Source organism: Protopterus annectens, chromosome 1.part0, assembly GCF_019279795.1.
Source record: "Protopterus annectens isolate FY-2018-M chromosome 1.part0, PAN1.0, whole genome shotgun sequence".
Lineage (NCBI taxonomy): Eukaryota > Metazoa > Chordata > Ceratodontiformes > Protopteridae > Protopterus > Protopterus annectens.
The window spans coordinates 1,363,969,691-1,363,986,017 of NC_056725.1; the positions used below are offsets into that span (position 1 = coordinate 1,363,969,691).

General features: G+C 38.6%; 1 protein-coding gene across 2 annotated transcripts in view; it reads left to right on the forward strand.

Moving 5' to 3' along the window:
• Positions 1–16,327, forward strand: part of FAM120B (family with sequence similarity 120B) — a 1,321,047-nt gene that overhangs the window by 317,432 nt on the left and 987,288 nt on the right. For both annotated transcript variants that reach the window (XM_044066895.1, XM_044066905.1), the window contains exon 3: positions 4,029–4,209. In XM_044066895.1, coding sequence (XP_043922830.1) covers positions 4,029–4,209 — 181 coding nt within the window. The remainder of the gene's footprint in view (positions 1–4,028; positions 4,210–16,327) is intronic.

The following is a 16,327-nucleotide window of genomic DNA, read 5'->3' on the forward strand; positions in this document are numbered from 1 at the left end:
TCTATTTAAAGCTTCTTCCATTTTTTCCAGCCTTTTGTTGTTTTTGTTTATATACTCCCATCAGTGCTTTGGTTATTTTAACCAGGTCTTTGTGCAGCTGTCTTATATCTTCCTGTAGGTTACTGGAAGTAATATCTGGAGGTTGCATTGCTTTTTGCTGAACAGCTGCAGAACGTTCCCCAGTCAGTGTTTCTTCCTCTCTTTTTGTAGCTGATGTTTTCTAGGAGATTTGTATTTCTTTTTTTCCTGGAATCCAAGCAGTACACTTACAAGCCAGTTACTGGATTTTACCCTTAAATACAAATGTCTACTGGCCTTCTGTGTTGTTTCTGTTTTCACACTGGAAGAGCTAGATTCAAGCTGTTACTGAATGTGCAGCCATCTTGGAAGACTACAGGATGAGTTTCTGATACTAACTCTATTCTTGAGGCAACTACCTGGACTTCTGTGCATACCTTTACCAAACACTAGAAGTTGGATGTGATATCTAGTGCTAGAGATGGTTTTGCTAAGGCCAAACTTCATGGGTTCCTAGAGGGCTATGATGGTTCTTCCTTCTCCCTCTCTTTTTCATGAGCTTTTGTACTCCTATTGTAAGGAATACTGCAACAGTGAAATGGAAGGACATAGTACAGTTGTGTAAAATCTTACCATAACTGTAGATGTCCTTTTCTTCACTGTCGCAGTATTCACTCTCCCCCCCGGTTATTTCCCTTCTGAATGTGCCTTGTACCGCTCTAATTCTTAGACTGGCGTTCCTACTGGAGCTGTCAGTTCTGAGGATGGTACGTCTGGACATCACTTTTTTGCCCTATGCTGTATGTGTGGAGCATGCATGTGAGGGACGGTGTACCCTTAGCAATCTAAATGCTTAGGTATACTGGCCAGATGTCAGGTCACCCTTGGCAGGGTGTACCCTTAGCAATCTAAATGCTTAGGTATACTGGCCAGATGTCAGGTCACCCTTGGCAGGGTATCCCTATTGTAAGAAATACTGCAACAGTGTAAAGATTTTACACAACTGTTCTTTCTGCACAGTAAGGTGATCCACTGTTGTGATTTGTGTAATAGAGTTGGTTGTATTCCTGCTTGGGAGACACTTGCTTTGTGTGGCATATAAAAAGACACATTTGCTGCCTCTAGGTAGCCTCAGTAAACATATATTGTATATTGCATACTTCTTGAAATATTACACTAATATACCTCCGATCTATATTTAGAAAACAAAAAAAATACTGACACTATTTTTTTTTTTTTGCCAGTGGCAAATCTCCCACATCCCCCAATTTATATAAACTGACTTCAAGGTTATGCAGATAGTACAAGGGAGAAATATCCCACAAATTACAGTCGGCATGCATTCCAAAAACACCAGCAAAGTAAACAACTATTCTTCAGACTACTACTGCATGTACTACCACTACACTGGCAAAATAACTCTCACAGATCCTTGTCACTACTATTACTATGCATGCACCACTAGACATATATGTCACTGCTGATGTACACAAATATTGCGCTTTCACCCACAGATCGTAGGCTTCTTCAAAACAAAGCACACTCATGATGTACACAAATATGACAGTGGCATATACTGGCAATCTAAATGCATAATAAAATAATAGCAGCCTGAAAGGTTCTGACAAATTAAATGTTCTATACATTTCAGGAATTATATATAAATCTGTTTAGATACTGATGCAACTTTAAGAAAAAACAGTCAATCTACACGTTTTAAATCACTTTTTTTACCTTTGCTATGCAGTGAATTTTGTGATTTATATGTGTGTGTGTGTGTGTATGTATATATATATATATATATATATATATATATATATATATATATATATATATATATATATATATATATATATATATATATATATATATATATAAAATGACATGTATTTTACACACACACACACACACATATATATATATATATATATATATATATATATATATATATATATATATATATATATATAGGTATAGAGAGACATATATGTACATCAGCTGCAAAATCGCACAAACTGAGAAAAGAGAGAAAGACAAGTAAAAAAAAAAAAACACTCCCCTTCTTGCTCAGTGATGACATTCTGAATGTTGATCCACTGGCCAGCAATGAACAGTGTGGTTTCTGTAAGGAATTCCCCTGCAGGTACCTTTTTTTTTCTGTACCTCAGACACGTCATAAATTGTGTGGTATGCGGCAGTTGTGAGAGAATGAAGACTATATGCCGCTAATGAGATTCAGCCTGTAGTTAGGGGTTTGAGTCTCTTAATCTTTATTTGCATTCTGTGTAACTGTGTATATATCCCTTACTAGAGATACTGCATCTGAGTCCTCAGTGAAAATAGGACTTGTATCAGTTGGATGGTCATATTAATACATGGATTCAAGTCAAGTAACCAAAGGTAATTTCGATGACTGTTAAAAAAAAATAAATAAAGGGGGGGGGGGGGACACCTTTGATGGACACTGCAGTTTTGTTTTTGCAGGAAGGGAAGCCCCTTGCACCCCCCATCTTACACACACACACACACACACACACACATATTTAGATATATATATAGATATATATAGATATATATATATATATATATATATATATATATATAGATTATATATATATATATATAGATATATATAGATATATATTAATACATATCTATGCACATATATATATATATATATATATATATATATATATATATACCAACTGCAAGGTCACACAACAGTGGAGGAAAAAATCAAACTTCACTGCCAGTAAAAGTAATTTCTGCGAACAGCGCACACTCTTTTTACTTTTGCCAAAATTACATTCGATGATAAGACATGCTCCTGTTAACAAAATAAGTAAGTAAATAAAATACATAATCACTTGCGACATGCTACATGTCAGCCATTCTTGCTGCTTTGCTTATAACTAATAGTACGTCCCTAGTTTACAGTAGTAGCACTTTGTATTATTATTGAACTTGTAGTTTGATTTTCTCCTGTAAGTTGCTCACAGTTTGGTGAGCTGATAAAATATAACGAGTGTATTTTACTAGAATTATGTGCTTATTTTGTATGACTTATTCTTCTCTTTATTTATTCAGTGCATTTTGTAGATAATGTCCTGTAATTTTGTGTGGAAACAGCCTCTGCTTAATGCATTTAGCCTATCAACACAACAAACTGCTAAACAAGTAAAATATGTAAGCTTTGCTTTTGGAGCATTTTGAAAGTTGTTTTGTTTTGTTTTTGAGATGGATAGATTATATTGCCTTTATTGTGGGAGTCTGTGTATTTCTAGAACTAATATCCTTGTATCCTTTGAAAGTACTGAAGATAAATATGCCAGAGCTGGACAGCATTACTGTCAACTTCTTTGCTCAAAGATTCTGGAGAAAGCCAACAAGAATGAGACAGTTTTCAAGTGCTACTTTACTTTGCTAAATAGTTAGTAGAATAACAAATTCTGCATCAATATGCATTTCTGAACAATAAGAAGTATGTAACTCAAACATTTGGCATTAAGTTAATCAGAGACAGGACAAAAATATGTAGCAAATTTTGAGGTGTTCTGCAAAATCAGGGACATTTGAGAGTTATGCTGGAGAGTAAAACAGCACTGGGGAGGGGGGAACTCAGTGCAGTAAATTATCCATATTGCCAGTGTTGTTTTCTTACCAGCATAGCTGTCATCCTATATTCTTTAGAATCTGGGCCAACTAAAACCCCAGAACAGAGGCACTTTTTAAATATTGACACTTTTCACTTAGAGGATTGATACAATAAAAAAAAAACTTGTAGTAACAGCATTTCTTGAAGAATTAATAACTGCAGTGTTCGGTGTTAATTAACCTGCACTACTTTATGTCAATAGTAATTTTTATGAATAACAGAGCAAAAATCTGAAGCAAAATCTAAAACATTTAAGAAGTATACTTTTCAGAGTGAAAATGCTGTGTTCTTTTCCTAGACCTGTAGTTATAATCACTCAGAAGGAAGATCCATCTCTTTTTTTGTTCTTTAACAGACAGCCAGAGAGCAGCATGTCCGAGCAGAAGGTTTCATGGTGTACAACGTGCTGAGTGCTGGAGAAGTGGAGTGCAGTAATACATTGGAGGATGAATCAGATACAGAACTTCCCGGACAAGCAGTCGTTTATCTACCTGCTCGCCAGCACATTTATGCTGTTCTCTTGGGTACAGGCCAAGGTAAGCCAAGTATGAAGAATGAATATAACATAAACTTTGCAGCAGGTGTTGAAGAGTCACGTGTACAGACAGCTAGAAAAAAAAATCAGCTTCTGTATAGTAGTGCTGAAACATACTGTGTTTATATTTTCCATACTGTAAAATATAAGAACTATTTTTTCAAATGTGGCATATTCATACCGACTTGTTCCTTTTCTGATGCCTACGTTTGTACTGCAAGGGAAGCCATGTTTGAATATGACCCCTCACCACAACTGTAATAAGAGATGTGGACAGTCTGTGCATCTATTTCCCAGATTTGGTTGCACTGCCTTTGAGAGTGGCTGGTTGTACCGTGCCACTAGATATATTTCACAGAGTAAAGTTGTGCAGTGCTGAGTATTGTCTTCCCCTGCGATGGTCTCCATCAGAGTTTTTTGAGTCTGAAAAGGAAAATTTTCCTTTCTACAGCACTGCTTCGACATCTTCTGATGGAGCAGATAATCTGATTCTGTTTTGTCCATATTCCTATGTGAAGGTAAGCATGGTAACTGTAAATGAGTTGAGGGGGGACTACAAGAAGAGAGTCAGGCCCTGACATTCCCTTCATTTGGGAGAGGCACTGCTTCTTTGTAAACAAAAACAAGGATTGGAGCAATTAGTTAATAACCTTAATTAAGACGCTTGTTTTTGTACCATATATTTTACCTCTTTGACTCTTTTATTGTTACTCTTTGAGGACTAAGTTCTTAGTTGCCCTAACATTTATGTCTTTAAAGGCATTACTTACCAAGATGTACACCTCCCTGACAGCCTCACCTAGCTATAAGCTCAGAGTTTCAGTTCCACAAGAAGTATGTGTGAATGCCTCATATTTGACTGATTGTTTGTTTCCAACCCCATACTGCACCCAGCTGCTGCCTTTTTTACTGAAAAATATTGTGTTTTTATAGACATAGGAGTTCAGGCTAATTTTAAACTATCTAACATTTTTTGCTGTGGTACATGTGCATGCAGCAGGGTAACCTCAAATGCATCACAGGATGGTGTGTGCAGCACAGTGTGTCTGTTTTTGCACCTAGACTGGAAAATGTGCTGAGTAACACCCAGATCTGTACAGGCGTGAGACTAAATAGATGCAGGTCCCCATCACTCCCCCAGTGATATGTGAGTGGGTAAATAGCAGCTGAAGCCTACTCATCTCAGGCAGTATTCTGATGCCCAGGGTACTTGCTGAACTTGGGTTACTGGTGTCACAGTCTGAAGCCCACAGGCTGTGACATTGGGCCAGTCTGCATCTTTGCTTTAAGTGTTGGAATTTGCAGTAAGGGAACTCTTCATTTATATATCTCCCCCAATAGGTAGGAAGTGCCTGATATACCTGAGAACAAATTCATATTTCTAGTTGTTTAACTAATAAATGAAATAAAATGACTTTCTGCCATTAAGTGCAGTGGCAATTTACCTAACTTTAAGTTAGGAGCATTATTTCTACCTGGATTTAATGATCATTTATGATGAACCAATGAACAGCTTTTGTATGGTATATATAAATGTATGTTATGCATCTATGACTATGTTTTTCTCACTGAAGAAGGCTGTTACAGCCGAAACCGGTTTGGGGCAGGTAGTAGGGTTCTTTTCTCCCAGTACCTATGTTATGATGTATTTATTTCATATTATTATTTTATTTAATTAAAAGGGATTTCCACACTTTCTGCTGGCTCATTTTGTTTTGGATTGCATTTGGGGACTTTTGGAGTCATGCAGCAGCCGTACGTGCAATATGCAGTTCATTTGGATTTCTCTTCTCTTTGCTGTTGGTGTTTTGTGGTTTCCCTCCACTGTTGTGGATTATCATCAAGTTCGTTGTTTCCATATTTTGGATGGTTTTCACCCAGTCCATGGAGATTGACACACTGCTCCGAGGTTTTAATTTATTAGTACGACTGTTTGCTTTTCTTTACAGCACATACATGGACTTGTTTCTTTTCTTCTGATTTGATTTTGCACATTCTTTTCATGTGATATGGTGGTCTACCCTAACTAGAGAACATTTATTTTGCTGCGAACAATATTTTGGACTGATATCGCTGTTGGGCTTGGATATTTTGGTGTCGTTGAGTGGATTTGATGCTTCACTTCCTTTTTTCTGGCGTTTTTTCATTGAAATCTATATTGGGATTTGGGCAAGTTGGCTGAATACGGCGACATTGGCACGTTATTTTCTACTTATAGACTTTAAAACTTTTTAAGTACAGGATTACCAACAGAAGGATTTGGTGGTTCATTGTTTACATCAAGGGACATTGATCTAAGGCCTGTTGGGACTTATATGGACATGATTAAGTATAACATTTAATCTTCCAAGTCTGCATGTTTGTAGGCCTAGCATGGAGCCAGTTTGTATGTTTCTTGGCTACATCCTTTGATGTATTTCATCATTTAATACCAGTTCATTATATGCATATGTTGAAGTTTCAAATTGCTCTTATATTTGAGTATTGAGCTATTTGTTATAATTACTGTATGTCATATTGATTGTTAGGCATCCGATTTTACCATATGTTATGCATTTTTAGGTTGGTTAGGTTCTTTGTCTCTTCATACCTTTCAGCTAGATTTGTGTGGAGATATCTGGTTTATCTTTGGGGGTGGGTTTGCTGTGTCAGGTTATCTATCATTATTTTGGAGCCAGTCATAATGCATATTTTGATATGTAGTTATTTATAAGGATCTTCATTCCACCTCTTAATAGATGACACAGGTATTTATTTATATAGTATTATTGATTGGTGGGTCAAACACTTTTCTCTGGTCCCATATTGATGCATGGTTTTCCTATTTATGTGTCGTTTTTGAAGGGCACACTTTTATATTCTAAATGGTTGCGTTTTTGGTGCTGATTTTCCAGTTTCTAGCTCGTGATTACAGAGATATGCAGCATTGTGGGTTTTTGGTCTTAATGTAGGATGAATGCTTAGCCATTACCACAAGGACTAGCTATAGTATCGCTGTTTTAAACTAATGTGAAAGTTTTCTTTCAATTTATAGATGAGTCGCTGGACTTTTTTGACCATTTTTTGACCACTCGTATTTAGCACCATTGTACACTTGGTTACCCACATCGGTTGAGGAAGTATATGATTTATACATTGTGGTTGCCATTTCATCTCTTTGGGACTTGGTTGATGTTTAGACTATACATATTTTTTAAACTGGCCTTTTTTGGTTCTTGTGTCATTACTATTATTGGTGGATTTGATTGTGCCCCTTTTTATTAGTGTCTTATAAGTGCAATATGGCGTTGGCCCGGTTAATACGAGGTCTTGCTTCAGATATGGATGACCTGGCGTTTTTTGGGTTAGGCCTTCCCAATGACGATAACTAACCAAGGGGTTTGGATCAGGACCCAGGTATACAATGTGAGACAATTTTTTTCAAACTTAGTAAAAGTATGAAGGGACTTCGATCAAATGTCTGGTATTTACACCTATTTAAGGCTTACCAATTAAAACAGATAGCTCCACGAGGCCATAGGGTTAAAGTACAGCCCTTAGTATATAATATTGATGACCTACTAACTGATGAATGGATGCAGATTCAACAATCTGCGTCAATGGGGTTTGTTGATTCCCTAGCGGGTTTTTATGAATGGGCTGTTAAAGGATTAAGGAGGTTGAAGCATTATGTCTGAAGGCCAACAAATTTGAATCACTAGGGTCCTTCACCTCTTGTGTTAATCAGCTTACTACTGAATTACTTAAGCTTGAACATATTTTAAAGGAGAAAAAACTTAAGAAGTTTCAAAGGGATGTAGGAGATTATGAAACAGGTAAACCTTTTAAAACTCCTAGGAATGTTACCTTTAGGTTTCCAGATAGAAAATATTCTGCCCCAAGAGAAAAAGACCTAAATCTATTTTAAAAAGGAATTCTGAGTCATATAGCTATACTTCAGGAGATGAAACATCTTCGAACACAGAAGGGGAGGGAAACCACACAGATGTGTCTCACCAGATCCCAAAAGATGTAGTTTGGCACACCCTTTAGGGTCAGGTCCAGGCGAGGGGGGAGGAAGCACAAAAAAACCTGTGGACAGCTTGGAGGATCTGTTGAAACTGATGACCGAGCATTAGTTAATTTTATGAATGTTCACAATATTTCATCTGTACACCTCTCTGATTTGGAAATTAAAGTTCTGAACAAAGGTCTTAATTTTGTTCCCAGCATTTTTGTTCCAGAATACACTTTAGCACAGGATATGGTCGATTTTTGTCGTCTGTTGAATCTTAAATTGTTTTTTGATAATGAATCTACTCAGGAAGTTCATGAGTTCAAATTTCAAAGATCAACTTTTATACTACCCATGTCACAGATAGTATCTATATTTCAAGCAAATATTCTCAAAGATTTACATTGTAACCTTCGGGGATTTCAACAGTCCCGCAATAATCTCACTAAGGATGAAGAACTATGTATAGAGATTCTTAGGAATAATAAGGAGATTGTTATTATACCAGTTGACAAGGGTGGTGCGGTAGTGGTTCAGGATTGGGTTGACTATAATGCAGAGGTATTGAGGCAACTTAGGGATGGTAGGTATTACATGGCCATGCCCCCTGGATCCAACTAATTATCTCAAGACCAAAATTGATTCTTTTCTGACTAAGGCTAGGGAAGAGGGCATTATCACTAATTCAGATATACATCATCTTACGGTTTGTGTCTTTGGCTTTTCCCGGTTAGGGGTCGCCACAGCGGAACTCTGGTCCGCTAATGATTGGTAGTTGATTTATACGTGCCGAGTTACCAGCCCTGACACACAACCTTCAACGAAGGTATACCTATTCACACATGTCTCCATGCAGAAGATGCTCTAGCTGAGAATCGAACAGGACAGCGTCTTACTGTGAGGTGACAATGCCACTGCAGCACCACCACCGTGGGTCCGGTATCATCCCCCAAATAAACAGTACTTTTACTTATTGCCCAAAATACATAAGAATGCCAAAAGTCCTCCTGGTAGGCCGATTGCATCAGGGCGAGGATCCATTACTGAACCACTTTCGGAATATTTGACGTACCATTTGAAACCATTACTATCTGTGGTACGGGCATGAATTCAGGACACTATGCAATTTCTTGATATTATATCAGATAGTCAATTGGAACCACATTGGTTACTGTGCACCCTGGATGTCACCTCTCTCTATACGAATATCCCACATTGGGCAGGTTTACTTGCTTTGGAATACTGGCTGGGTAAATCAGGATTATATTAACTGGGCTTTAATACATTCTTAGTGTGCCTGGCTGAGTATGTCCTAGCTAGTAATGTATTTTATTTTCAGGACCAATGCTTTTGGCAGTTCAAAGGTACAGCAATGGGTGTATCTTTTGCACCCATTTATGCTGACCTGTTTATGGCGTATATTGAGGAGGTACTCATCTATGACTCTAGTCACAATCTGTATATTGAGGAAATAGATATTTGGCGTAGATATCTCGATGATTGTTGGATGGTGTGGAAGTCAGATGATATTTATTTGCATGAATTTGTTGGTTATCTCAATGACAATATGTGGGGGATCGAATTTAAAGTGAACTTCCATAGGTCGAAGATTGTTTTTCTCGATGTGGAAGTTAGTAGAAATCCTGATGACACCCTAGGATCACGGGTGTATAGGAAATTCCCCGAATATAAGTCATTCCTTCATGCCACCAGCACCCCCCCAACATATCATTCGGAATATCCCCAAATCTCAGTTCCTCCAGGTCAAAAAAATTTGCTCCAGCCAGTAATCCTTTGAAGACATCAGGGCTGACCTAATACAGCAGTTTCGTGAGAGGGGTTACAAACCTGGGGTGGTTAGTTCTGCTTGTCACTGGGCTTCTACCCAGGATAGAACCAAACGTCTCCAATATAAGGAGAAACCAAAGGGTTGTACCAGCCCATTGGTTCGTTTGGTGACAACATATGGACGTAACACACAGGGGTTTATGAACATCATTAATAGACACTGGAACATACTTCTAGCTGAGGACAGATTACACCCATTTTTGGGGTAATAGATGTTCCTTTTCTTTTAGGAGAGGGCATACATTAGGTTCCCTCTTCAGTAATTATAAGAGGGTAGAACAGAGATCAATGGCCCCTACTCAACAGACACTAACAGGAGATCCACTTATAGGTTGTATGCCATGTGGACACTGTATCCATTGTTTTAGGGTTAATAAAACCAAGTAATTTAGCAGCCGGAACACATCTGTAGTTTTTAATATCGGGTTCTGGGCTAATTGTAGCACAGAGTGGGTAGTCTACTTTGTCACTTGTTCATGCTCCTCATTCTATGTGGGCCAGACATCTAGACCCTTTCGTCTTAGAATTGGGGAGCATATTAGTGATATCAAAAATAAACGTTCCACCAATGCTTTATATAAACATGTGTGCAAACATAACACTGCATCTCTCCATTTTACTATCATTGACTGCATTGTTGGTAAATGTAGGGACAAATCAGGATGGCATAATATACTTAATTTTAAGGAACGTAAATGGATTATTAAGTTAGGAGCATTGTTTTCACCTGGACTTAATGATCATTTATGATGAACCAATGAACAGCTTTTGTATGGTATATATGAATGTATGTATGCATCTATGACTATGTTTTTCTCACTGAAGAAGGCTATTACAGCCGAAACCGGTTTGGGGCACGTAGTAGGGTTCTTTTCTCCCTCTATCTATGTTATGATGTATTTATTTCATATTATTATTTTATTTCATTAAAAGGGATTTCCACACTTTCTGCTGGCTCATTTTGTTTTGGATTGCATTTGGGGACTTTTGGAGCCGTGCAGCAGCCATACGTGCAATACGCAGTTCATTTAAAATATCTCAAAAGACAAGTGGGTACAAATATCATTATCCAGAAGCTATTCCATTCCCTTTTGCCATCCTCTCCCACACATCAGAACAATCCCAGATGTTCCACCAAGTCTAAGGGAGCAAGCAACTATAGAAATTCAAAAGTTGCTAGACAAAAAGTCATCCAAAAAAGTCCCCACAGACCAAATAGGATTTGGAACTTGCTCCAGATTCTTTTTAGTGCCAAAAAGAACAGGGGACTGGAGACCTATATTGGATCCCAGCAAACTGAATGAATCTGTCAAAAAGTCCAAGTTCCAAATAGTGACAGTGCAGTCAGTACTTCTATTCATAGGGAAAGATGACTGGATGTGCTCAATAGACCTCCAAGATGCGTACTACCACATAAAAATGGACAGAGCATAAAGGAGTCATTTATGCTTCCAGCTGGGAGTCAGTCATTATCAGTTCTGAGCTCTGCCCTTTTGTCTCACTACAGCTCCCAGAGTGTTCACCAAATGCATGGCAGTAGTAATGGCTCACTTGAGATGTCTTGGATTCCAAGTGTTTCTGTATCTGGACGACAGGCTCCTAACTGCCACCACCAAGCATCCACTTCAACAAGCCAGGGATGTGACATTGGAAATTTGTGCTCAGCTAGGCATAACAGTCAATTTGTAAAAAATCTGCCTTATTGCCCTGTCACCATATTACCTTCATAGGCGCAGACCTAGACACCGTTTCTATGATGGCATGTCTTCCACCCGACAGAATTTTTGCTCTCAGACAGCAAATGCTCCACCTTCTTCCCAAGGACAAGGTAAAGGCAAAGGTAGTGCTGAAACTTCTAGAAACCATGGCTTCAACCATATCTCTAGTTCCTCTCATCAGGATGCATATGAGAATCCTTCAGTGGCTCCTGTTTTTTCAGTGGTCACTACAAGAACTTCCTGTGCCCCATCTGATCAGAAAAATGGAGTCATGCAAGAGGGCTCTATGGTGGTGGACTCAGTCGAATCATGTGACCATCGGGAGACCCTTTATTCCACAACAGCCTTTTACTACACTGACCATAGATGCTTTCCAGATAGGGTGGGGGGCATTATCTGGGAAGGACAGTCCAAGGCATATGACAAGACCATGAGGTCCATTTGCACATCAGTGTTCTAGAGATGAGAGCAGTGCTTCTGGTGTTGCAGGCACTCCACGACTCTCTTCCACTAGGGACATTTACAATCCAGTTAGACAATATGTCGGTGGTATGGTACATAAACAAGGAGGAACCAGATCATACCCATTTTGTCGAGAGGCTCTGATAGTTTGGCAACATCTTCCCAACAACAAAACTGCTAAAATACGAGTTCACTAGGAATCCACTGGCAGGGTGATAGCGACAAAAAGTAAACTAGTATCACTCCGCTCCCCTCCCTGCCCCCATATCCCACCCGCCCCTGGGACCTCTACATTTATCCCCGCATAACCACACCCACCACATTCCCTAGCCAATCGGAACATATTCTTCTCTCCACCCACTCCATAGCAGTCCAATCCCACACCCACCCTTTCCCTCTCTGAACACATACCTACTATATACAATCCCCACTCATCTCAACATGTCCTACACTCACCTTCCTCTCCTACTACTAACTCTTCTAACTATTCTTACCTCTACCTACCTCATAACCTACTATGAGCAACCTTTAAATCCTACCTTTGTACTCCACACAAACATACCCTAGCTACCCCCAACTACACTCACAACCCATCACAGTCCCATATACAGCAACTCATATCTTGAACCTAAATATCATCGCTCTCACACATCAAATACCTTATTCTTCGACTCACAAAACACTTGCACAGCATCAAAACCTCACAACTAACTAACCTTATTCATGGTTTATCATTAATTGATGGGGACATCCACCCCAACCCAGGCCCAAACACAGACATACCATCCCCTAATTCCCAAACTATGAAACCTATGTCTACACCACAAACTAAACCTCCCAAATCTCTCACAATAGCTCATCTTAACATCTGTAGCATATGTAACAAACTTCCTGCTCTTCATGCCCTACTAGAAGTCCAACAGTTTGACATTCTCTGTCTTACTGAAACCTGGCTGAAACCCACAATAAAAGATAACGAAATTATCCCCCCTGGCTATAACATCCTAAGACAAGATCGTCTTAACAAAAGGTGGAGGAGTAGCTATACTCTTCAAAACTGGACTGGAAATAAGTAAATCAGCCCTTACCCCACCACATGACTCTAATGTTGAACTGATTATTTCCAAACTCTCCCTAAACTCACACAAAACTATTAATATTATCTGCACTTATCTTCCCCAGGCAACAATTCCCCATATTAGAAGACCTACTAAACTGGTTTTCAATTAATCTCCTTCAAGAAACAATACTACTAGGCGACTTTAATATTGATTGGAACATGTGCAAACAAACTAATCCATCTACCATTATTAACCTGCACGGATTCCATCAAACCATTAACTCCACAACTAGAACAAATAAAAACAATAACAAAGAAACCATTCGACTGTATCTTGACTAATAGTCCCCAACAAATGTATTCAACAGGTACCCTCCCAGACGACCTTAGCGACCACTCTCTCACATACATCATTAGGCACAAAACTCATCTAACAACACCTCCCTAATTCGCTCATCTCGCAGCAAAAACATTTTAACCTTCAGCAGTTTCAAAATGAACTCAGCTTGATTAACTGGTCACCTCTAAAAACTCTCCCAATAGATGAAGCTGTTAACCACTTTAATAATACCTTTCTTACTATTCTCGATCATCATGCCCCCATCCGTTCTATGAATGAAATCTAAGACAGCTCAATGGCTAACAACCAACACCAAACAACTTATCCTTAGTAAGAATAAAGCATGGACTAAATGGAGAACCACGAAAGACTCTTTTGATCACCTTAGCTTCAAACAAAAAGGAACAAGACTAAGCTTGCTATCAAACAAGATAAAAGGAACTATTACACCAAACTACAGCAATCCTCCCACCACCAACCACAAAAATTTTGGAAATCAATTAACTCACTACTATCTGTCGGCAAGGTTGAAACCCCCAACCCACTAGGCTCCTGCCCTGACTCTCCCTACAAACAGCTAACGATTCAATAACTTCTTTACTTCAACCATACTTAAACTGGCCAACCAACAAAGCCCTGACCCCTCTTTACTAGGTAATACTAACTGCACTCCACCTCTATTTCAACTTAAACCCATACCTACTTCCTATATTCTTAATTTACTTCAGAAACTCAAACCCTCAACCCCTCAGCTGACAAATTGCCAGCAGAATATCTCCAGCTAGGTGCTAAAGCTATTGCCTACCCTATCTCTATTCTAATCAACAGAACCATAAAAGAAAGTACTATACCCTCACTCTGGAAAATCTCCCACATCATCCCTCTCTTCAAAGGCGATTCATTTGAGTACTCGAACTACCGCCCTATAGCACTGCTATCTCCTATTGCTAAAATAATGGAGAAATGCATCCACAAACAGCTTTTAAATCACCTCCTATCTAATTACCTTTAGCTACTTGCCAAGATGGCTCTCGTCCCTACCCTACCACCACACCCGCCTTATTATCCTTCATAGACTCCATTAATATAAACCGAATAACAATCTTCTTTCATCTGCATTCTTTGTAGACCTGTCAAAAGCCTTTGACATGGTGAATCACCAACTCCTCCTACATTGTTTAAAATCTCTCTCTCTCAATAATCTTGCTTTAAGCTGGTTTACTTCCTATCTTCAGAATCGGAAACAAGCTGTTTTATGGAACAACAATCTTTCGAACTTCTCCCTACCACTTTAGGAGTACCTCAGGGCTCCATCTTGGGTCCTCTTTTATTTTCCATCTTTATTAATGACCTGTATCTAGCCACCCCACTAACTACTTGCATTCAGTACACCGATGACACCACCATCATCTGCTCTGCCACAACCCAAGCTGACCTCCACTCACTTACTCAAAAAACTTTTACCACCATAGAACAATGGTTCTCCAATCACTGCCTTCTCTTAAACCCTAAGAAAACTAAACTTCTCCTCTTCTCACCCACACACCTGTCTCCCCCTATTAGTTTCACACTTACTTCTAACAATGGCACCCTTATCTCTCCTGACCAAACAACCAAACTTCTAGGAGTTACTATCGACAACCTACTAAAATTTGATTTTCATATCCACTCTATCATAAAAGCAACTAACAAAAAATTAGGTTCTCTCTACAGAATCAAATCTTTCTTAACTCCTGAAGCAAGAACTACCATAGCCAGAACTTATCTTATCTCTACTCTACTATATGCATCCCCATATATACTAATCTTTCTAAACATAACATCGATAGGCTTACAACAGCCTATAACAACATTGCCAAATTTGCCACTGCCTCTCCATATAAAACACATCACTGCCTGAACCTCCTTAACCTAGGGTGGCTGGAGTTACCTCACCTAATTCAATACTATCAACTTACAACTGCCCATAAAGCCCTTCACCACCCAGAAAAGATACCAATGCTCTCCACCCTAATAAAACCCTATAACAACCTAAAAACCCTACGCTCTTCCAATAAAATACTGATTCAAACCTCTCTATCAAAGAATACAGCAGGTGACTCTATATTTTCCAACTCAGTTGGTAAAATTTGGAATCAACTTCCTACAGACCTCTTAGCCCAAACTTCTATCACACTATTTAAAACTCAACTGAAACATTTTCTAACCAATCACTGGCTTTGCTCTTGCAATAACCCTAGATGATCACGTACCTCCTACCTTCTCCTGCACCCTTTTCACTGTCTCCCAACTCTATTTCTCCATTTTATTTTTCATCTCTACCTGAGAAATTGACTCTCTCAACTTCAAACTAAAATTTTCTAGTAACTCTATCTTTTGCTTTTAAACTACTTAATTATTTCTGTCTCACATTTTATATACCTGTACTGAAGAAATTTGATAGTCTCTGTTTTCACCTTTTGAACTTACTGAAAAGATAGCCTAAATGCCTGTTTTAGTTGAGTCTTAAATTCCCTATGTAATTATGAATGCCTGTTTTAGTTGAATCTCAAATTACCTTTGTACTTTGACCTGTACTGTAGAAATTTGATAGTCTCTGTATTCACCTTTTTGAACTTACTGAAAGGAAAGCCTATATGCCTGTTTTACTTGTGTCTTAATTCCCTATGTAATTTTAAATCCCTGTTTTAGTTGCGT